General features: G+C 44.6%; 2 protein-coding genes, 1 non-coding gene and 1 pseudogene across 6 annotated transcripts in view; 2 read left to right on the plus strand and 2 right to left on the minus strand.

The window, feature by feature from the left end:
- On the plus strand, nt 1-7,018 carry MAT2A (methionine adenosyltransferase 2A). 2 transcript variants are annotated; one of them, XM_053586803.1, is made up of 9 exons: nt 1-248; nt 2,254-2,331; nt 2,719-2,841; nt 3,121-3,233; nt 3,319-3,462; nt 3,609-3,827; nt 4,028-4,210; nt 4,363-4,496; nt 5,417-7,018. In XM_053586803.1, exons 1-9 carry the CDS (start codon nt 158-160, stop codon nt 5,517-5,519), a joined length of 1,188 nt encoding a protein of 395 aa, XP_053442778.1. In that variant the 5' UTR covers nt 1-157; the 3' UTR covers nt 5,520-7,018. The 2 variants fall into 2 exon arrangements, with proteins under 2 accessions (XP_053442778.1, XP_053442779.1); XM_053586804.1 differs by lacking the exon at nt 1-248 and adding an exon at nt 269-824.
- Nucleotides 1,826-1,949, plus strand: LOC128585274 (U4atac minor spliceosomal RNA). The gene has a single exon (XR_008379992.1). It is a non-coding gene; the product is annotated as a U4atac minor spliceosomal RNA (small nuclear RNA).
- The window catches only part of GGCX (gamma-glutamyl carboxylase), a 24,935-nt gene continuing 5,825 nt past the window's right edge, over nt 3,585-22,694 (minus strand). Inside the window, exons 5-16 of one of the 3 annotated variants that reach the window (XM_053586793.1) lie at nt 20,010-20,088; nt 19,146-19,252; nt 17,403-17,566; nt 16,489-16,754; nt 16,194-16,325; nt 15,668-15,819; nt 15,062-15,231; nt 14,712-14,842; nt 14,285-14,432; nt 13,932-14,127; nt 12,810-13,019; nt 3,585-3,722 (exon numbers count right to left, since the gene is read on the minus strand). In XM_053586793.1, the coding sequence (XP_053442768.1) occupies nt 12,827-13,019; nt 13,932-14,127; nt 14,285-14,432; nt 14,712-14,842; nt 15,062-15,231; nt 15,668-15,819; nt 16,194-16,325; nt 16,489-16,754; nt 17,403-17,566; nt 19,146-19,252; nt 20,010-20,088 (1,738 nt within the window). In that variant the 3' untranslated portion in view covers nt 3,585-3,722; nt 12,810-12,826. Of the gene's footprint in view, nt 3,723-6,465; nt 13,020-13,931; nt 14,128-14,284; nt 14,433-14,711; nt 14,843-15,061; nt 15,232-15,667; nt 15,820-16,193; nt 16,326-16,488; nt 16,755-17,402; nt 17,567-19,145; nt 19,253-20,009; nt 20,089-22,694 lie in introns of those variants that run through there. The other 2 variants (XM_053586792.1, XM_053586794.1) reach the window with 2 other exon arrangements.
- On the minus strand, nt 10,688-10,839 carry LOC128585211 (uncharacterized; annotated as a pseudogene).

Here is a 22,694-nt window from a genome sequence, read left to right on the forward strand (position 1 = left end):
ATAAATACTGGGCCGCACCGCCCGCCACCCCGTTCGCTCCGCGCCGCTCGCTTTGAGTAGAACGGTTTGCAGCCTGCCCATTTCGCAGTCGCCACCTTGCTGCTGCTGCTGCTGCTGCTTTTTCTCCTCAAGGCCACCTTAATTCACCGATACCAACATGAACGGGCAGCTCAATGGCTTCCACGAGGCGTTCATCGAGGAGGGCACTTTCCTCTTCACCTCAGAGTCGGTGGGGGAAGGCCACCCAGGTGAGGTGACCAGGCCAAGAGTGAACGAGGGCCGGGCGTGGGGCGGCGCCGGGGCCCGCTGACTGTGGGGCTGGGACGCGTTGCCCTTGACGGCCGGGCGGTGGGACGAGCGGCGGCCGCGCGCCTTCCTCGTGGAGCCGCCGGTGTGGAGCGCGTGGCCGCCGCCCCCCTCCCCCTCTCCTTCCTCTCTTTTCACCTCCCATCCGGCCGCGCGCCTCGGCATGCGGAAGATTCCAGAAAACGAGAAGGGCGGGGGCCGTGGCAGCCTGTGTTCTGGCCGGGGAAGGCATTTTTAGATCCTTTCGGCCTGGGAGACCTCGAGTAGGCGACCCGCCACGCCTGCTCGCCTCCGGCCCTCGGGAGCGCGCGCCCCGCATTGCAGCGGCAACCACGTGTCTGCCGCGTGTGGCCTCTTGGCGAGGGGGAACCTGGACTTAACCAGCTGTCCGAGCCCTGGATTTGAAGAGTGGGGTGCCGGTGCCTCGGGTCTTACTCTGTTATTTCCGTGGCTGCGGTCTTTACTGCACACTGAAGAATACAGACGTGCCTTTCGGCGAATATGGTCTTGCCTTCAAGGTGACAGCCTCCAACTAAATATAGCGCATGTTGGAGAAGACAGTCCTTATTTGGACCATACGTGAAAAGGATGGGAAGCATGAATTAATGGCTGCCATTGCGTTAGGTTTCCTTTTAAAGTCTTTGGTTAGGCTGGGTTGTGCTTAACGTTTCCTTCCCATGGCTTTGTCCGCTGAACCGCCATTATGGAGATCAATTTATACAAGGAGCCCAGCTGTTAACAGGACTTTCTGATCTCAGCCTGAATACATCACCGAGTAAAGATGGTTATTTTGCTCTTTCGGCTGCTTCTGTCCTAGGGTGACCACAGTAACGTAGCTGTCTGTTTCGATGGCTAGGATCCGGTTCTCTAGTCAGCCTAGGTGCCTATGATGAAATTCCACATGCAGTCTAGTGGACAAATCCAAGATCCTAATGAGTGCTGAAGGTCAGGTGTTGACAGGTAGTCAGACGTCTTGAGCCTCAGACTCAATACACATTTTAAGTGTTTAGAATACATTTGGGTGTTTTCCAGTCCGTTGAGCGATGGTTACGGGACAGCTTCTTTGACAAAATCGAATAATTACTACTTTATTCCTTATGTTCATAAAGTGCCTTTCACTGTTTTGTTTGATGGAATTATCTTGTTGGCCCCCTGCTTAAGATTGAGACTGATCTGCCAGTGGGGCCTCAGTTCTACCAAATCTCTAGGTGCACAGGGCTTTGGCACACTTGTGGAAGTGAATGAATATTGTATGATATAGGGGAAATGCCTGTTCCTTAAATAGATAAATGAACAGTTCACCCTTCTGTGCAAACGTTAAATTTGGGGGGGTTAATGGATTCTAATGGATTAAAATGTATTAAATACGCTAGGCAGCGGTTCTCAACCTGTGGGTCGCGACCCACAGGAATTGTATTAAAGGGTTGTGGCATTAGGAAGGTTGAGAACCACTGTGCTAGAGTGTTGTGATTTATCTGAATTGGTGAGCTTGTGCCACTATGTTAAAACTGCCATCTCAACTGTCGTTCTCTTGGGGTTGCACTACTGTCCACTGAGCACATAGTGAGGGCAGTACTGCTAACACCTACACAACACACGCATCAATTAAAGCTTTGCTGTATATTGGTGCAATTTTTGGACAAAAGAAAAACCTCTTTTCCCTGATCAAAAAAAAAAATAGTGAAAAACTACCATCTCAAGTTTTAAGCAACTGCATCCAGCATTTATTATCCAGGCAAATGGCTTCTGGTAAAGCAGTGCTTTGATTAGCATTTAAGATCTTCATATTTAATGCCACTGAATTGTTCACTTCAAAATGGTTGTGTCATGTTTTAACCTATTTTTTAAGAATCTCCAAAGATTTTACAGTTAAGAGTGATGGGGGTGGGGGGCACAACATTTTTACATTAACTGTTAAGGAAATTGAGCCACGCATTTATTTTCTAGATAAGATTTGTGACCAGATCAGTGATGCTGTCCTAGATGCGCACCTTCAGCAGGATCCTGATGCCAAAGTGGCTTGTGGTAGGTTCAGAACATAAGCTAACTTCTATCAACTGATAAAAAGGGGTGACATCATGAAAGTTATTTTTTAAAAGTGAGGTTTGCAGCTCAGTGCCTGTGGCTCAAGCGGCTAAGGCGCCAGTCACATACACCTGAGCTGGCAGGTTCGAATCCAGCCCAGCCGCCAAACAACAATATTGGCTGCAACCAAAAAATAGCTGGGCGTTGTGGTGGGTGCCTGTAGTCCCAGCTACTTGGGAGGCAGAGGCAGGAGAATCGCTTGAGCCCAGGATTTTGAGGTTGCTGTGAGCTGTGATGCCAGGGCACTATACCCAGGGCAACAGCTTGAGGATCTGTCTCAAAAAAATAATACAAAGTGAGGTTTGAGTCGAATCTCTCTTTTATTAGAAACTGTTGCTAAGACTGGAATGATCCTTCTTGCTGGGGAAATTACATCCAGAGCTGCTGTTGACTACCAGAAAGTTGTTCGGGAAGCTATTAAACACATTGGATATGATGATTCTTCCAAAGGTGCGTCTTAATGATTTTGCTTTTCTAAGCTTATTTTTCCAGACATAGGTAGTGCTGATTAAAGAAGCTATCTTCTGGAGTGCTCTGCTAATCTTTAACTCCAGTTGAGTAGTTACTGTACTCAAAGCCTTTTGTTTCACCACGATTACACTTTTTAAAAGGTATGCCATTTCAGGTATATCTGATTTCTTCGGCAGTATTTAGAATTCCAAGTAAGTATCGCTGTGACCTCTGTATTTTTTATTTTTTTAAATAAGACATTGCATTTTTTGTTTATAGGGTTTGACTACAAGACTTGTAATGTGCTGGTAGCCTTGGAGCAACAGTCACCAGATATTGCTCAAGGTGTTCATCTTGACCGGAATGAGGAAGATATTGGTGCTGGAGACCAGGTATCTTAGTGTAGAAGCTATCCTCGTCACTCTTCTGATAATTATCTGATTAAATTGATCACATTTGGTGACATTTCTTTTTTAGGGTTTGATGTTTGGCTATGCCACTGATGAAACTGAGGAGTGTATGCCTTTAACCATTGTCTTAGCACACAAGCTCAATGCAAAACTAGCAGAACTACGCCGAAATGGCACTTTGCCTTGGTTACGCCCAGATTCTAAAACTCAAGTAAGTGACTGTAAAGCCCTATTATCTCACATGTTAAACCAGCATAGAAAATACATATTTTGCTGTGTTTTAACTTAAGGTAGAGGAAGAAGTATAAAGCTATTGTTTGGCAGACTGATCTTCTAATGACCTGTGTTGCTTTTAAGGTGACTGTGCAGTATATGCAGGATCGAGGTGCTGTGCTTCCCATCAGAGTCCACACAATTGTTATATCTGTTCAGCATGATGAAGAAGTTTGTCTTGATGAGATGAGGGATGCCCTAAAGGAGAAAGTTATCAAAGCTGTTGTACCTGCAAAATATCTTGATGAAGATACAATCTACCACCTACAGCCAAGTGGCAGATTTGTTATTGGTGGGCCTCAGGTAATGTTAGTTCAGTGTATTTTTCTGGATCTTTGGTAACTTACAAGATTTTGACTGCTAATACCTTTTTTCTAGGCTTTTTGAAGCCTACTGTGAATCATCTGAGGACACTTGTTGAGTGATACAGAGTACACAACCTAATCTAGAACGACTTACTGGAAAGGATTGGGCATAGAGTGACTTAAACTCTATAATTTCAGGGTGATGCTGGTTTGACTGGCCGGAAAATCATTGTGGACACTTACGGCGGTTGGGGAGCTCATGGAGGAGGTGCCTTTTCAGGAAAGGATTATACCAAGGTGGACCGCTCAGCTGCTTATGCTGCTCGTTGGGTGGCAAAATCCCTTGTTAAAGGAGGTCTGTGCAGGAGGGTTCTTGTTCAGGTATATATTCTTTCATACGATGGAGTGATTAAAAGTCATGTAAGTGGGAGGGTGTTTAGTAATCTAAACTACTTGTCAGTTTTATACCAGTGTATTACACCAGTGTGTGGATCTTTCAATCACTGACTCTCATGACATTTGAATCCTTTTAGGTCTCTTATGCTATTGGAGTTTCTCATCCATTGTCTATCTCCATTTTCCATTATGGTACCTCTCAGAAGAGTGAGAGAGAGCTATTAGAGATTGTGAAGAAGAATTTTGATCTCCGCCCTGGGGTCATTGTCAGGTAAAGATGGTAAAGCTATTGCTAGTGAAAAAATACTGAGGGTGTGGGTGTGTACACATATATATACTAAAATCTGAGGAAGTAAAGGTGCGAAGAATTCTCAAGTGAGAGAACACATTTTAATTCCTAGGACAGGCTCGGTACCGGTAGCTCAAGTGGCTAATGTGCCAGTCACATACACCAGAGCTTGGGAATTCAAATCTAGCCCAGGCCTGCTAAACAACCATGACAATTACAACCAAAAAATAGCCGGGCGTTGTGGCGGGCACCTGTATTCCCAGCTACATAGGAGGCTGAGGCAAGAGAATCACTTAAGCACAGGAGTTGGAGGTTGCTATAATGCCATGGCACTCTACCCAGGGCGACAGCTTGAGGCTCTGTCTCAAAAAGTAATAATTCCTAGGACATACCAATGGCTTAGTTATTTGAGAAATCTAAAATTACAGTGTTCCATAGCTTGGCCTAACCACCCTAGAAAGTCCTCCACATTGGATGTTAATCTTTGCTTATTTTACTTAGTTTACATTAAGAACTAATAAAGAGAAGAATAAAAAAAATAAAGATAAATGGGATGTTCCAGGCTTGTTATAAAGGAAAAAAAACATGGGTGTTGGTAGTGGGACCTTGGTAAGTATTCTATGATGTGAGATGAGCTTTTAACAATTGGAATTTCTCAGAATAATGACAAGTTTTCATATTTGTTGAGCCAGGGATGGAAAAACCAGAACTATAGTTACTAATAAGGACTGTGCAAGGAGTTTGGACGCCAGGGAAGTAACATTTTTGCCACAAACTTTCTTCCTAGCATATCCCAGAGAACTGAACTCATTTGCCAGAGCTCTTGAAAATGAGTCTTGCTGATTATTTTGCTTTATTTTAATTGAATGCTACATATTAAGTTACGGACTTGTATATTCCAGGGATCTGGATCTGAAGAAGCCAATTTATCAGAGGACTGCAGCCTATGGCCACTTTGGTAGGGACAGCTTCCCATGGGAAGTGCCCAAAAAGCTTAAATATTGAAAGTGTTAGCCTTTTTTCCCCAGACTTGTTGGCGTAGGCTACAGAGAAGCCTTCAAGCTCTGAGGGAAAGGGCCCCTCATCCTAAATTTTCCTGTCCTCTTTCAGCTCCTGATCAGTTGCAGTCACTCTAGTCAATGACATGAATTTTAGCTTTTGTGGGGGACTGTAAGTTGGGCTTGCTATTCTGTCCCTAGGTGTTTTGTTCACCATTATAATGAATTTAGTGAGCATAGGTGATCCATGTAACTGCCTAGAAACAACAGTGTAGTAAATATGCTTTGAAATCGAACTTCTGTGCCCTATCACCCAATGCTCCAAAGTCCTAATTGCATTAACTTTCCCACCAGACGCTAAAAATGTCCTTGTAATGTGCACGTAAAGTACCTGTAGTTCCACTATAGCCTGTCTGGCAATGCCATAGCCCTGTCAGCATGAATTTGTAATGTCTTGAGCTCTATTATGAATGTGAAGCCTTCCCTTTATTCTCCCTGTAACTCAATCCATTTCTAATTATGTAGCTCTTTGTCAGGGAGTCTTCCCTATCCAGTCAATCTTGCATGTAACGCAAGTTCCCAGTTGGAGCTCTAGCCTGACATCAGAAAAAGGCAGTTACCATTAAACCATCTCCCTGGTGCTTATGCTCTTAATTGCCACCTCTTTAACAGCACCAAATAGAAATTTCTCCACTTCAGCTGTCTTTTGGAGGACGTACGTAATAAGGTTTTTACTTAGTAAACCAATCCTATGCATGGTTTCAGCACTAGCCAAACCTCACCAACTCTTAGTTCTAGAAAAACAGGCACTTGGCACCCTTGTGATTGTCATACAGAGAAGTCACAGGGCAGTACCTGAGGGTCTGTAGGTTGCACACTTTGGTACCAGATAACTTTTTTTTTTTCTTTATAAGAAAGCCTGAGTACTCCACACTGCACAATAACTCCTCCCAGGGTTTTAACTTTGTTTTATTTTCAAAACCAGGTCCAATGAGCTTTCTGAACAGCTGGTGTAGCTACAGAGAAACCAGCTTCCTTCAGAGAGCAGTGCTTTTGGCGGGGAGGAGAAAATCCCTTCATACTTGAACGTTTTCTAATTGCTTATTTATTGTATTCTGGGGTATGGCGTAAGTACAGAGAAGCCATCACCTCAGATGGCAGCTTTTAAAAGTTTCTTTTCTCTCAACACCATGATTCCTTTAACATGTTTCCAGCATTCCCAGGTAGGCCAAGGTGTCCTACAGAAAAACCTTGGGTTAGACCTACAGGGGGTCTGGCTGGTGTTAACAGAAGGGAGGGCAGAGCTGGTGCAGCTGGCCATGGAGAAAGCTGACTTGGCTGGTGTGGTACAGAGAAGCCAGCTTGTTTACATGCTTATTCCATGACTGCTTGCCCTAAGCAGAAAGTGCCTTTCAGGATCTATTTTTGGAGGTTTATTACGTATGTCTGGTTCTCAATTCCAACAGTTTAATGAAGATCTAAATAAAATGCTAGGTTCTACCTTAATTGTGTCCATTCTTTGAAAGTGCTTTAGCATGAATATGATTTGAGAACATTATGTACCTTTATTAACCCTGAGTAATTGTAATCTTAATCCATTAATTCAGGAAAGCCTCAAGCCTTGGGCCCTCTGATGTTTAATCTTATTGCTGACATTAAGAATAAGATACTTCCTAGTCAATGCACAGGCCTCAATTCACATGTGCCCTTACTCCAGCAGCCACTCACTGCTATTAATAGGCTTTAACAACCAAAGATTTGTGACTCAAAAACAATAAGGGTTTGAGTAGTGATGGTCAGTCTTGACAACCCTATATAAATTAGGTTGTTAAAAGGCTATAAATTTCATTTTGGGTACATTTGAAAATTTCTAAGTCCATACACAATCTATCTTGAAACTACTATAACTTTACAAAAGGAGGTTTTAACTCTAAATTTCATTTATGGGAGTTAGTATAGAAAATCCATGAAATAGAACTGGGCCAGGTGGCTCATGTCTATAATCCTAGCACTTTGGGAGGCTAAGGCTAGTAGACTGCTTGAGCTCAAGAGTTTGAGGCCAGTCTGAGTTAGAGTCAGACTGTAGTTCAGGCTACTTGGGGGCTGAAGCACGATCAACTTTTCTGAGCCTAACAGTTTGAGGTTGCTGTGAACTGCAATGCCACAGTATTCTACCCAAGGTAACAAGAGTTTGGACTGCCTCAGCAAGAAATTCATGAAGGGATGGGTGCAGTGGCTCATAAACTTAGGATCCTAGCATTCTGGTAGGCCAAGGTGGGTGGATCGCTTCAGTTCGAGACCAGCCGGAGCAAGACCCTCGTTTCTACTAAAAATATAAAAACTAAAGCAAGAGGATTGCTTGAACCTGCTATGACGCCATGGCATTCTACTGAGGGCCACAGCTTGATACTTTTGTCTCAAAGTTCATGAACCACGTTAATCTTGAATCTAAAGCTATTTGGCATAAATTTCTACCAGCACTATCTTAATGTTGAGATCTAGGGAAAGCCTACTTTTTTCTGTCTGCTTGCCTGGAGGATTAAGACCCTAGAATTTTTGTGTGGAGAGAGGGAAGGTTTGGCAGACTATTAACAAAATTTTTAATTTGCTCAAACTTGGGAACCTGAACCTGGCATGTTACTGGGCTGCAGAATCTTGAACAACCTCAAAAGTATTTTTAGGAGTTACCTTTCATAAGTAAATGCTTTAAGGTTAGGTTCGGTATTGGCTAAGGAAACCGGAAGATCCCAGCCCTCAAGGAGTTTGCACACTAAGGACTGTAATGTCATCCCCCCAGCCTGTAGGTAAGAATAATGAAAGTAAATAAACATTAACCATGGTGGTCCCTGTGGTAGGTAGGTCGCAGGCCACATACACCAAGGGTGGCAGGTTTGAACCCGGCTCTGGCCAGCCAGGTGTTGTGGCGGACGCTTGTAATCCCAGCTACTCTGGAGGCTGAGGCAAGAGAATCACTTAAGCCCAAGAGTTTGAGGTTGCTGTGATGCCACGGCAACACAGTGAGACTGTCTCAAAAAAAGAAAAAAAAACCGTTAACCAGGCCAGGAAGAACAGAAGCAAAAGGGCAAGGGTGATTACAGTTGAGAATCAAAGCATGAAGTGTATGCTAGGGGAAAGAATGTCAATTGTAAATGTTTAGATTGAAAAGGAACTTGTATTTAACCTGTCTTTCTAAAATGATTTAAAGGGGATGGAACCCAATCAGGTATAAAGATCCAGATTCTATGTTTAGAATGAAAAGGATTGAAATAAAGCCTTTTGGCTAAAAGAACATTGATGGCCCATTCTCAGAATCAGCTATAGTGGTGCAGGGCCTGATTTGTCCTGCAATCTGAATAACCCAACTCTTCCCGGTACTTTCATGATGGCATTTCCTCTCCATGTTACCCCACCCCAATTTTCCCATTTCCTTGGGAAAAAGGGTCACAGATGATAAAGACCCTCTTTTCTTAGCGGCCAAGTAAATCTGCAGGGAATTAGGGAAACATAAGGAAGTAACTGGCAGAGGACATGGTGCCAATGTATGTTCTACCAGGTTACTATGAGAATCTGCAAAAGGAATGAAAACCAGTGTCCACCTTACCCCATTTTTACAAAGGGTACCACCCTGTGCCATAGCCATTGTGAATCAGGGATTTCCTTCCCATCAGACAGATCCAACTTGAACTCCTAAGTGGGGTTGGTACTCTTACCTGTCCCAATTTGCAATAAACAGGGTAGCCTTGACCTAGTCTATCTCTCAGTAGATGCCAACACAAAAGTTGAAATAATACAGAGGTAATAGACATGAAAGCTTTAACATGCAAGTAGGTAGGAAGCAGAATTGATGGGACTTGGCATTTATAAGAAATGGAAGGAAGAGTCAAGGCTGATGACTTATAGATACAGCTTGGTAAAATACAGGGTTGCCATTCACTGGTAAAGGAGGAGCAAGTCTGAGTTGGGGATGTGTAAGTTCTGTTTAGGACAGACTTGAGTTTAGCTCTGCATGATAGCTAGGTGGAGCTTAGATCTATACGTCTAGGGCACAAGAAAGACATCTAAGTAGAATCACTGGAAATTATATGTAGTCACAATTTGAAATGTGAAGTAAAAAGGCAGCTGCTTAGGAAAGAACCCTGGGATCACTGTCCAAAGGGGAGGGAAGGGAGACAGGTCATGAGAAGAGACAACCTAGAGACCTTTATGGAAGTTACTGAGACATTCAATTTACTGCCAGTCTCTGCTACAAGACCATGAACTCCCAAAACAGTTACCCTTTTTAAAATTACTCTGCATTCTCTCTTCCTAGCTCAGTACCAAGACTGAATTTTCACTGAACTGAGAAGCTTCATCAATTACCTTTGCACATCCAAACTTACAAAGTCAAAGGGTCTGTAAACATTTCCTAATTCCTTTTTTTTTTTTTTTTTTGGAGGCACAGTCTCACTATGTTGCCCTCAGTAGAGTACCATGGTGTCACAGCTCACAGCAATCTCCAACTCTTGGGCTTAAGTGATTCTCTTGCCTCATCCTCCCAAGTAGCTGGGACTACAGGCACCTGCCACAATGCCCGGCTATTTTTTGGTTGTAGTTGTCCTTGTTGTTTGGTAGCCAGGCTGGATTCGAACCACCAGCTCAGGAGTATGCAGCTGGCGCCCTAGCCACTAGCTTTTTGAGAAGATGTAAGAATTAACCAAACTTGAATTAATCCTAGCACTCTTGGAGGCCAAGGTGGGTGGACTGCCTGAGCTCAGGAGTGCGAGACCAGCCTGAGCAAGAGCAAGACCCTGTCTCTAAAAATAGCCTGGTGTTATGGAGGGAGCCTATAGTCCCAGCTACTCGGGAGGCTAAGGCAAGAGGATCACTTGAGCCCAAAAGTTTGAAGTTGCTGTGAGCTCCAGGTGCCAAGCCCCTAATTCCTTACCAAGTTTGGTTAATTCTTACATCTTCTCAAAAAGCTAGTTCATTTAATGACAACCTGTGATCATAAAATTTCCCTACTTTGATTATGCCTTTAGACAAAAGTTTGCAGATTAGCACTGATTACTGGCAAAAGTTATTTATTACATTAACTGTACTGTCATTTTTCTTAGGGTTGACCAAAGATAACCTACATCACAGCAACTATACAATCACACAAAATGAACAAAATGATCATATAGTAAATCAGACATGGCTTATCACTAGAATTTATAAAACCAAACTTAGGAAAGAATTAGGTCTGTAGACACATCTATTTTATATAGTGAATGTTTTATATTTTTTATATAGTGAATGTTTAGCCTATCCTGATTATTACAAAATCAGAATACCAAGAACATGTGCAGTGATGGTGCTATTGCTAGTGAAAATTGCTTGCATAATTGCTAGTGAAAAAAGTACTGGCTAATGGCTGGGTGCAGTGGCTTACACCTGTAAGCCAAGGTGGGTGGACTGCCTGAGCTCAGGAGTTTGAGACCAGCCTGAGCAAGAGCAAGACCCCGTCTCTAAAAATAGCCTGGTGTTATGGCGGGAGCCTATAGTCCCAGCTACTCGGGAGGCTAAGGCAAGAGGATCACTTGAGCCCAAAAGTTTGAAGTTGCTGTGAGCTATGACGCCATGGCACTCCCACCAAGGGTGACAAAGTGAGAGTGTCTCAAAAAAAAAATATATATATATATACTGCCTATATTGATAATAGGAACAAAGAAGGAACCAGAATTGTAATAAAGATAAATTACCAAGTGCCATCAGATTCATACTTCTAATTAAGAAGAAAGTTTTTTTTTTTTTTTTTTTTTTTAGGTTTTTGTCCGGGGCTGGGCTTGAACCTGCCACCTCCGGCATATGGGACCGGCGCCCTACTCCTTGAGCCACAGGCGCCGCCAAGAAGAAAGTTTTAAGCTGCATTACTTAAGGCTTAGTGATTCTGAAAATAAAAAGTAACGAGGTGTAAGACTTTAAATTCAAACCAGTCTATCCCTCACTATACATCTTTGGGCAAATGTTGTTACCTCTCAGCCTAACTTGATAATGCAGGTACACGGTTTCACACAGTGCACAGCACATAGCAAAGCACTTGGGAACAGATTATATTTATCACAGTACAGAATCAGTCACTTTAGACCTGACACTTAACCTCTTATCCTAGGAGGACATTTAATTTACAAATGTTTTCTGGTTTTGTTTTGTATTTTTTTTTTTTTTTGCAGTTTTTGGCTGGAGCCGGGTCTGAACCTGCCACCTCCAGTATATGGGGCCAGCGCCCTACTCCTTTGAGCCACAGGCGCCGCCCTCTACAAATGGGTTCTAAACCTCTTTCTGACCCCTCAATCTTGAAATCTTGAATTGATAAATCTATTTTTTTTTTTTTTTGAGACCGAGCTTCAAGCTGTTGCCTTGGGTAGAGTGCTGTGGCATCACAGCTCACAGCAACCTCCAACTCCTGGGCTCAAGCAATTCTCCTGCCTCCGCCTCCCAAATAGCTAGTAATACAGGCACCCGCCACAACACCTAGCTATTTTTTGGTTGCAGCCATCATTGTTGTTTGGTGGGCCTGGGCTAGATTTAAACCCACCAGCTCAGGTGTATGTGGCTGGCGCCTTAGCCGCTTGAGCCACAGGCGCTGAGCCAGTAAGTCTTATCCTTGCTTCATGTCCTTGCTCCCCTGAGCTATTGTCTCCGAAATAAAAAGAGCTTTTGGCTGGGCACAGTGGCTCACACCTGTAATCCCATCACTCTAGAAGGCCAAGACAGGATTGTGTGAGCTCAAGAGTTCAAGACCAGTCTGAAAAAGAGGAAGACCCCATCTCTATTAAAAACAGGAAAAATTAGCCAGGTGTGGTAGCATACACTTGTAATCCCAGCTACTTTGGGAAGGTGAGGTGGGAGGATCGCTCAAGCCTAGGAGCTCGAAGCTGTAACAACTACGATGATAACACTGCATGCTAGTTCTGACCAGGCAAGACTCTGTCTCAAAAAAAAAAAAAAAAAAAAAGAACAAAAAAAAGTTCTAGACACAGAAAAAAGTGTAAAATAAAAATCTGAAATAGGCTAGGCACAGTAGCTCACACCTATAATCCCAGCACTTGGGGAAGACAATGTGGGAGGTCAGCTTGAAGTATCTAGGAGTTTAACACCAGCCTTAGAAACATAGCAAGACCTGTCTCTACAAAAAATACAAAACCTCAGCCCAGTGTGGTGGTCTCACAGATGTAGTCCTAGCTACTTGGGAGGCTGAAGGAGGATTGCTTGAGCCCAGGAGTTTGAGGCTGTAGTGTGCTATGATCATGTCCTTAACTTCAGCCCCAGGCTGTACCTGACATCTGGCACTTCTCAGAACTCTGAGTGGACAGGATCAGAATTTGATTCAAGAGGGTCAGGATTTGATGGATCCATGTTTGAAGGATTCAATTCTTCAACTGGCTCAAAGGGTCGCAAGTTGGCATAAGTCACTTCTTGGGCCAGCTGCTCCAGGGAAGGACGGCCTAATACCAGATTCCGAAGTGAAATACAAGTCATCAGGAAGCTGAAAAACAGGACAAAGGCCACCCAGTTCAAATTCCAGTTTCAACAGAAGAATTTCAGCTAAATCCCTTAGAGGAAACCTGGTTGAAGCTCCTCTCACCCAGGCATAAATGAGACTTTCCCCCCAGTGACCATCCACCTCCCAGATGGAATGGTACCCCACTCCTTATACAGGCTGGTAGAGATATGGTTCCCAACTCCCAGGCTGTAGATGTTGAAAGCCTGTTAGGAACTGGGTTGCACAGCAAGAGGTGAACAGCAGGCAAACAAGCCTTTGTATTTACAGCAGCTCCCCCTTGCTGACATTACCATCTGAGCTCTGCCTCCTGTCACATCAGCTGCAGCATTAGATTGTCACAGGAGCAGGAACCCTACTGTAAACTGCTTATGCAAGGGATTTAGATCAGACTGCCTGCTTCTTCTGAGACTCTAATGCCTGATGACCTGAGGGGCATTGAGGTGGTGATGCTAGTGCTGGGGAGTGACTGCAAATACAGATTATCATTAGCAGAGAGGTTTGCACAAAGACCACAATAAATCAATTGCTGACAGGTCCTTATCAAACCATTTCCCCCACTAGTCCATGGAAAAATTGTCTTCCACAAAACTGGTCCCTGGTGCCAAAAAGGTTGGGGACCACTGTGGTAAAGGATTCCAGGGAAGGGTAGGAATAACTTGTGGGAAGGCTAGAGATAAGTCAAGGCAGAACAGGACAGCAGGCTATGAGACACAGGCCACTTAATTGGTATTCATCCATTAAATCATGGACAGAAGAACAAAGATGGAAAAGATATCTAGAGCTAGATTGTCATTTCCTGGGAGAAAGTCTCTGGTGTAATGCTCCCCAGAGAAAAGTTACCAAGCTTTCACATATCTGATGACAATGACTAGGGCTATCATGGGTGAAACTTACCTACGGCGAAAGACATAGAGTTTTCGCAAGAAGAAACGGAAGAATCGCTCACGTAAAGAGGCATTTCGCCGGCGTTCAATCTCCTGGCGCCTTTGTTGGCGTCTAAGAAAAGTCTGAACCAGAGGTGTTGGCTCAGGGCCCCCTTTTACTTCCCCTTCCAACAGAGGCTGCAGCTCTGGAGGTAGAGGGCCTGTTTCTACCCAGAGAACAGCAAAAAAAGAAATTACTGAGATAGAATACTCTCTGAGAACTCCCCTTCCCTCAGCTAGATGGTTTAAGTTCATTGTTTATGGTTAGATCCTCATCCACAACCTTGACCAGGGGCTATCTTGCCCAAATGTTCATATACTCACCACTTCCATTCTCCACCTTCTCTTTTAATTCTTGCAGATACGCCAAATCTTGCTCTAGTGCAAGTTCTGTAGTGTTGACATAGATGTACATGTAGCAGGAAGGACTAGATGATGTTGTATACACCTTATGGTACTCACCAGCAGGCAACTGACAAAGGTGGAAAAAATGGATATATTTCATTCTCTAACCTTTCCCTAGCCAGCCTATGGGCTCCCTACACTATGCCTTCTAGACTCTTTCCTTTCATTGTGTTTTGGAGTCTGACATAACTGACCTCTAGAATCCTGGATGAGGTTACTTATAGCCCCAGAGATCCTTGCTTTTTGAGCTCCCACTGTATACTGGAGGTAACCTATTTTCAGTCTATAATAAATCAATCCGGTTCATCTCAACCTTCTGCCATTGTTATTTCCAAAAAAAAACCACCTGCATTTTTTCTCCCTGCTGAAGAGTCTGGTTCTTCTGTTCTGCCACCAGCTCCACAGTCACTTCCCCTTGCAGCAGCTGAATGCTGGTGTTGCCCAGGTCTTCACTCACAAAATTCTCCAAGTGCAGCCCTGCCAGGAGCAACAGAGTTTATCATCCCACCCCATGGTAGAGTGAAATCACTCCCAACCAGAACAAAGACAACACACCTTCACTACCATCACCCCCTCAGGTTTCAAAGACATTCCTCCCAGTAGGAATGCTCCCTGCCCCAATACCACATGGAATGTCCCTGGCCAAGAAAGCCAAGAAGGAAAGACAGAAAAGCCTCTCCTCACTTTTCTCCATACCAGGGAAATCTGCAATGAAGACCACCTCAGTGTGGTTGTCCAGGCTACTCTTGATTTCCTGTAACTTGGCCCTCCAGGGAGACAGGTCCATCAAGAGTGGCTGCAGCCAGGGAGTACGCTGGAAGGGAGACCAAGCAGCCTGCACAATGTCCACACGGGGGTCAAAAATCCTTAGGAAAGAAAGCCATGCTGTAAGGAAGCCATAGCCACCCACTCAACACAACTACTGGTACTGTTCCTTTTATGTCTTTCCCGGGGAGAGGAAATAGGGTTTCCGAGTAGAAGAAATGGCCTATGTCAGCACCTTATTGCCAGTCTAGAGCAAAGAGAGAGAAAAATAGGTACCGAGAAGAACGGGGGATAGTGGCTACCTGAGAAAGCACTGTTAGCAGTGTGTAGACTCTAGAAGAACAAGTCAGCTCACTTTTCTCCTGGATGATGGTGCCCCCTGCTGGAAGCAACCAGCTATGCCCACAACCAGATAAACCAGACATGCACTAGGGAAGGACACCTTTTCAAGCAAGAAAATACTCAGGAGCAAGGGCTGTTCAGCTTAGTAAAAAGAGCTGTGCTTCACTTTTCCCATTCTCTGCTCCCCTTGCCCACCTCTGCTGGAAGCGGTCATTGATGGAGACCCAAATATCAAAGTAGATCTGGGGTTCAGTGACATTATACTTGGGAAGCAGGCGGCTCAGGCAAGTGGCATATTGCTTCAGCATGTCTGCGTGATCCTTCCATCGCCGGCTCTGTGTAAATACCTGTCCCAAACCCCCACATTAGTCCCACCTCATCATCAACTTCTGGGACAGGTCACGCGCTGCCAATAGCACAGAGATTCCTGCCTGCTAGGATTTTGACTAGAAAAAAACAGAATTTGTCTTTGGGAATGAATTTTTCATTGCTAGGCTAGTGGTACTTACCTTTCCTAAATCTAATCTCAATTCAAGGAAGCAACTGACATTGCCCTGCCTCAAACCACATAAAAGAAAGTTCAATCTGGCTCTTGAGAAAAGGGCAGAACAAACTCAAATTTGTTTTACTTTATGATATGTAGGACAAAACCAGACCTTAAAGCTCAAGGGGTAGGGGAGAGTCCTGAAAACCAGTAAATTGTCAGCATCAGATGTCTCACCCCAGGGTTAAGGTAGCCCAGCTCGCCAGTGAGGCCATCACGGTAGGTGATCTTCACATGCTGGTGAGAGCGGGAGTGCACCATCATGTCCCAGGAATAGCCATACAGCCCATTTGTCCAGTTGTTATAGCCCTGGGAAAGCAGGGCAGAGTGGAAATCAGCTTAATGCTTTGCAAACTGAACCCATTCTCTACCAAAAAGTGGCTATAAAACTAGCCTCATTCCTTCCCAACTGTTGTCACCTCTGCCACTTTCTAAACCCAGCCTCAGTTGCACATCCAAAGCCCCTACAAACCTGGGTAAGAAAATGGGAATAGGGCAGGAAAAGCTGCTCCAGGAGGTAGAGCAGGGTGAAGGCAGCTCCTAGCTGATGGCGCAGCCCTGGTTTCTGGGCTCCTTTGGCCCGGCTCCTCTTGTACACACAGGAAGCACTGGGCTGAGGAGCAGCCTTGAAGGGGAGCAGTTCTTGTAGCCTTTTTGGGCAGTGGGATACCAGCTTCCGGGGCCACTCCGGGGAGCAAAAGAGAGGGCTGCTAGCCAGCATGACATAGGGGAACATGCCTAGGAAAGTAGAAAAAAAATATGGATCTCGGGAGTTTGGTTGAAACCCCTTAACCCTCCTCTCTTAGGAAGCCTCTCCCACATGATCAACTAGAAGGAAGTTCTTGGCCAGGTGCAGTGGCTCAGGCTTATGCTAGCACTCTGGGAGGCTGAGGTGGGAAGACTGCTTGAGCTCTTGAGTTTGACACCAGCCTGACCAAGAGTGAGACCCTGTCTCTATTAAAAAATAGGAAAATTAGCTGGGCATGCTAGCACATGCCTATAGCCCCAGCTACTTGGGAGGCTGAGGCAGGAAGATCAATTGAGCCCAGGAGTGAGATTGCTGTGAGCTTATGATGATGCCCCTGCACTTTACCTGGGATGACAAAGTGAACCTCTGTCTCCAAAAAAAAGGACGAAGAAGAAGAAAAAGAGAGAAGTTCTTAACTATAGGATACTTATTCTTCCCAGAGATTCCTTACTCCACAACATACTGAGTTCAGAAGTATCAAATCTCTCATCCCCACTTATTCCCACTTCATAGTGACTGCTTTGAGTTCAATTTAGCTCCTGCTCCCATCGCCATCTCTCCCTCCTAAACCATACCTCTGGCCAGTCCCTCCCTGCAAACCTGTGGCTCCTGTTTGCTTCCAGGCTACAGGTACTGACCAATGCTGAAAAGCTGGGAATTCATGCAGTGGAAGTAGGACACAAAGAAGAGGCCAATGGATCTGGAGGCATCAAAGAAGAGCAGGAAACCAGCTGAGAGATCAAGTAGCAGTCCGCCCCAGTGCACCACCAGCAGGCTGGTCAGTTCCTCAGACAGCAACAGTCTGCAAACACGTGGACAGAGTTCAAGTGCCAGCCCACTGGAGAACTCAGCAGTCAAAGCACATTCATGCACAAATATGCCTCTGCTACATGAGTGGATGCCTAGATGTCTAAGGTGCCTAATCCATTCAACCCTTTTACATTTTTACACATTTTAGGTGTACATTGTTTTTTCAACATACCCTCTGTAGTAAGTATGGGCAAATCTCCTAGGTCAAATTTTGAGAAGCATGTGTTGAGGGGAGCAAGTGCCTCAAGGAGGTCATGAGTAGAGACTTTAAAGTTTGAGTGCTTGGGGCAGCGCTTGTAGCTCAGTAGGTAGAGCACCAGCCCCCTATACCGAGGGTAGCAGGTTCAAACCTGGCCTGGCCAAACTGCAAAAAAAAATAGCCGGGTGTTCTGGCAGGCGCCTGTGGTCCCAGCTGCTTGGGAAGCTGAGGCGAGAGAATCGCCTAAGACCAAAAGCTGGAGGTTTTTGTGAGCTGTGATGCCATGACACTCTACCGAGGGCGACAAAATGAGACTCTGTCTCTAAAATAAATAAATAAATAAAAACCATATTAACAAAAAAAAAGTTTGAGTGCCTGGCTAACAAAATAATGAAGTCAAACTTCAGGAACTGGGAAATAACAAGGGAGACAAAAAAGAACGAAGCAAAATAAGAAGAAAGAAGAAATGGGAAAAGGAGAGAAATCAGAGACCCTTTGTTTTGTAGAGCTAGTAATAATGGTTTTGGGCCTAGGAGTTGGAGTTTGCTGTGAGCTGTAATGCCATGGCACTCTACCCAGGGCAACAGCTTGAGGCTCTGTCTCAAATAAATAAATAAATAAAAATAGCAACTACTAACTCTAAAAATAGCAACAATAGGTACCTGTAGTCCCAGCTACTTGGGAGGCTGAGGCAAGAGAATTACTTAAGCCCAAGAGTTTGAGGTTAATGTGAGCTGGACACCATAGCACTCTATCAAGGGTGACAAAGTGAGACTCTGCCTCAAAAAAATAATAAAAATTAAAATTAAAAATTGAAAAAATTATCCAGATGTGGTGGTGCACACCTATAATCTCAGCTACTCAGGAGGTTTAGGCAGGAGGATCACTTGAGCCCAGGAGTCTGATGTTACAGTGATCTATGTTGATGCTACTATACAGGCAATACAGTTGAGATCCTGTCTCAGAAAAGAAGAAGAAGAATTTTGTCAGAGTAGGAAGAGTGACTGCCCATATTCTCAGTACACTGACTGAGGAACTCTAATCAGAGGCTAGAGTGGTAAGGCAAGGACACAAACACCACCCAAGGCAGATGCTGGGGGCACTGGCTCACTCACCAAGGCATCTAATTCAAACTCTTTTCTTTTATTTCCTTTTTAAATTTCTTTTCTTGTCATGCCCATTTATACCATAAGTCTCTGACAAGTAGGCCTCAATCTTTTGATATCATTGACTCTACTTTCTGCTAAATAGATGAGTAGACAGAAGGCATGTGGCAAATTCACAGCTGCCATTACTGCAGACCCCAGGGAGATGAGTCACCTGCTCTGTACCTCTGCCTCTCCAGGAGAGCTCTATCCTGATTGCCACTCACTTGAAGGGACTGAAGAGCCAATGCCGGGACAGGTATTCCATGGAATAGCCTTCAACCCAGTCTGCATCCAGCTTTTTTACACCCGCAATGAAGTACACAATGAAGATCTACAAATGCAAAATGCAACATGAATGTTCAAAAAGAAAATGAACCTTTTGCACAGATCTCAAGAACAAAAAAAGGCTGATCTATCTGTCTAGGACTCAAGGAAGAAGCAATCCATTTCTCTATTCATTCATCTTGGATATTCACTCATTGAACAGGCATTTATAAATATCCTACAAATGGGCTGGGCAAGATGGCTCACGCCTACAATCCTAGTACTCTGGAGACCGAGGTGGGTAGATTGTCTGAGATCAGGAGTTCGAGACCAGCCTGAGCCAGAGCAAGACCCTATCTCTAAAAATAGCCGGGTATTGTGGCAGGCACCTACAGTCCCAGCTACTCAGGAGGCTGAGGCAAGAGGATCACTTGAGCCCAAGAGTTTGAGGTTGCTGTAAGTTGTGATGCCAGGGCACTCTACTGGGGGTGACAAAGTGAGACTATGTCTCATAAAAACAAAACGAAACAAACAAAAAAAAAATCCCTACAAATGTCAGACACAGTATTAGACACCAAGAAAGAGGACACGAAGCATAGACATAATCCATTCTGTCATGAGGACTCTAATCTAGAGGGACAAAGCTATATTTGTTCCATGACAAGATGAGAGAATTCAGAAAGCAGAGTATTGGTAAAAGTGGAAAAATTAGTCTAGCTTTCCAACGAAGAATAAAAAGAGAAGATTCAGAGAGGCAAAAGAGTGATAGCCATGCGAATCACAATGGGTATCAAGAGGCTCCTTCCTGTTTTAAAATCCTGTACCTGGCCACGCAGCACTGCATAGTTCCAAAGGGGCACATGAGCATTCCTCTTGCAAGCATTCAGCAGGCCATCCACAGACCTACATAAAGGGAGGAAAGCATTGGGGAGAACCTCTTAGTCCATCGATATCTCCAGCTTTCCCTTTCAACATGATGATCCTATCTATCCCAAGAACATTTCCCATCTTCTCCCTGGCTATTCTGTGACCCTTAAGAATTCTATGAGCGGGGCAGCACTTGTGGCTCAGTGAGTAAGTTGCTGGCCCAATACATGGTGGGTGGCGGGTTCAAACCAGGCCCCGGCCAAACTGCAACAAAAAAATAGTCAGGCACTGTAGCGGGTGCCTGTAGTCCCAGTTACTCCGGAGGCTGAGGCAAGAGAATTGCCAAAGCCCAGGAGTTGGAGGTTGCTGTCAGCTGTGTGATGCCACAGCACTCTACCATGGGTGATAAAGTGAAACTTTGTCTCTACAAAAAAAAAAGAATTCTATGAACAAATTGGGTTTTTTTTGTTTGTTTGTTTGTTTTGAGACACAGTCTCACTAAATAACCCTCAGCAGAGTAGCATCACAGCTCACGGCAACCTCCAACTCTTGGGCTTAAACAATTCGATTCTCTTGCCTCAGCCTCCCAAGTAGCTGGGACTACAGATGCCTGCCACAGTGCCCGGCTATTTTTTTGTTGCAGTTGGTTAGCTGGCCAGGGCAGGGTTCAAACCCACTACCTTCGGTGTATGTGGCTGGCGCCGTAACCACTGTGCTATGGGCGCCGAGCTTATATGAGCAAATTGTAACAGTGATTATTGAAAGTCATAAAAGAAATATTACTAGGTTGGGCATGGTGGCTCACGCCTGTAATCCTAGCACTCTGGGAAGCCAAAGCGGGTGGACTGCTGACCAAGTACAAGACCCCATCTCTAAAAAACAGCCTGGCATTGTGGTGGGCACATATAGTCCCAGCTACTTGGGAAACTGAGACAAGAGAATTGCTTGAATCCAAGAGTTTGAAAATGCTGTGAGCTATGACTCCACAGCACACTACCAAGGGTGACAAAGTAAGAGTCTATCCCCCCCCAGAAAAAATAGAAATATTACTGGCAAGTTAAGACAACAAAAATTTTAATTTCTACTATTGCCTCACAATTAAGTTTGTCCTGATGATCAGATAAGGGGAAAAAAAGTCTATAACGCTAATAAATGACTGAACAAGGAAGTGTTTTTTTTTTTTTTTTTTTTTTTTGAGACAGTCTCACTTTGTCACCCTTGGTAGAGTGCCATGGCATCATAGCTCACTGCAACCTCAAACTCTTGGGCTCAAACGATTCTCTTGCCTCAGCCTCCCAGTAACTAGGAGTTATAGGCACCTGCCACAACGCCCAGCTATTTTTAGAGATGAGGTCTTGCTCTGGCTCGAGCTGGTCTTGCACCTGTGAGCTCAGGCAATCTACCTACCTTGGCCTCCCAAGTGCTAAGATTATAAGCATAAGCCACCGTGCCCAGCCTCTCACTTTCTTTTCTTAACTGCTATGTCACCTTAGCAAAATCCTTTACTACTTAGTTTCTTTATCTATAAAATGTGAACACCACTATGGTCCTTATAGGGTTTCAATGAGGAAAAATTTTTAATGTTTTATATAGTGCCCGTCATGTAAAAAGCCCTGAGTAGGGCGGTGCCTATGGCTCAGTGAGTAGGGCGCCAGCCCCATATACCAAGGGTAGCGGGTTTAAACCTGGCCCTGGCCAAACTGCAACTAAAAAATAGCCGGGCGTTGTGGCGGGTGCCTGTAGTCCCAGCTACTCGGGAGACTGGGACAAGAGAATCGCCTAAACCCAGGAGCTGGAGGTACTGTGAGCTGTTATGCCACAGCACTGTACCGAGGGCAACAAAGTGAGACTCTGTCTCTTAAAAAAAAAAAACTCCCTGAGTAAAAGACTGCTAGTTTTTTTTTTTTTTTGAGAAAGAGTCTCAAGCTGTCGCCCTGTGAGATAGTCTCAAGCTGTGGCCCTGGGTAGAGTGCATAGCATTACAGCTGCGATTCTCTTGTCTCAGCCTCCCAAGTAGCTGGGACTACAGGCGCCTGCCACAACACCAGCTATTTTTTGGTTGTAGTTGTCATTGTTGTTTGGCAGGCCCAGGCTGGATTCGAACCCACCAGCTCCGGTGTATGTGGTTGGCACCCTAGCTGCTTGAGCTACAGGCGCTGAGCTGACAGCTAGTTTTTTTTTTAAATGCATAAAGTAATAAACAGAACTTTTCAGATAAACAGAAAACTGCCTCTTGGCTAGGTAGTTCACGCCTATGATCCTAGCACTATTGGGAGAGCAAGGCAGGAGGATTGCTTGAGGTCCGAAGTTTGAGATCAGCCTGGGCAACATAGCAAAACCTTGTCTCTACAAGAAACAAAAACAAAAACAAGCAAACAAAAAAAACAATTAGCCAGGCATGGTGGTGCATGCCTATAGTCCTGGATATTCAAAAATAAGGTAGGAGAATCCCTTCGGCCTCAGAGTTCAGGGCTGCAGTGAGCTATGATCAAGCCGCTGCACTCCAGTTTGGGTGACAAAGTAAGACCTTGTCTCAAAAAAAAAAAAAAAATTGCTGGGCAGCACTCGTAGCTCAGTGGGTAGGGTGCTGACCACATACAGTGAGGCTGGCAGGTTCGAACCCAGTCTGGGCCAGCTAAAAC

The sequence above is a fragment of the Nycticebus coucang genome, chromosome 4, assembly GCF_027406575.1.
Source record: "Nycticebus coucang isolate mNycCou1 chromosome 4, mNycCou1.pri, whole genome shotgun sequence".
NCBI classification, from domain to species: Eukaryota; Metazoa; Chordata; class Mammalia; order Primates; family Lorisidae; genus Nycticebus; species Nycticebus coucang.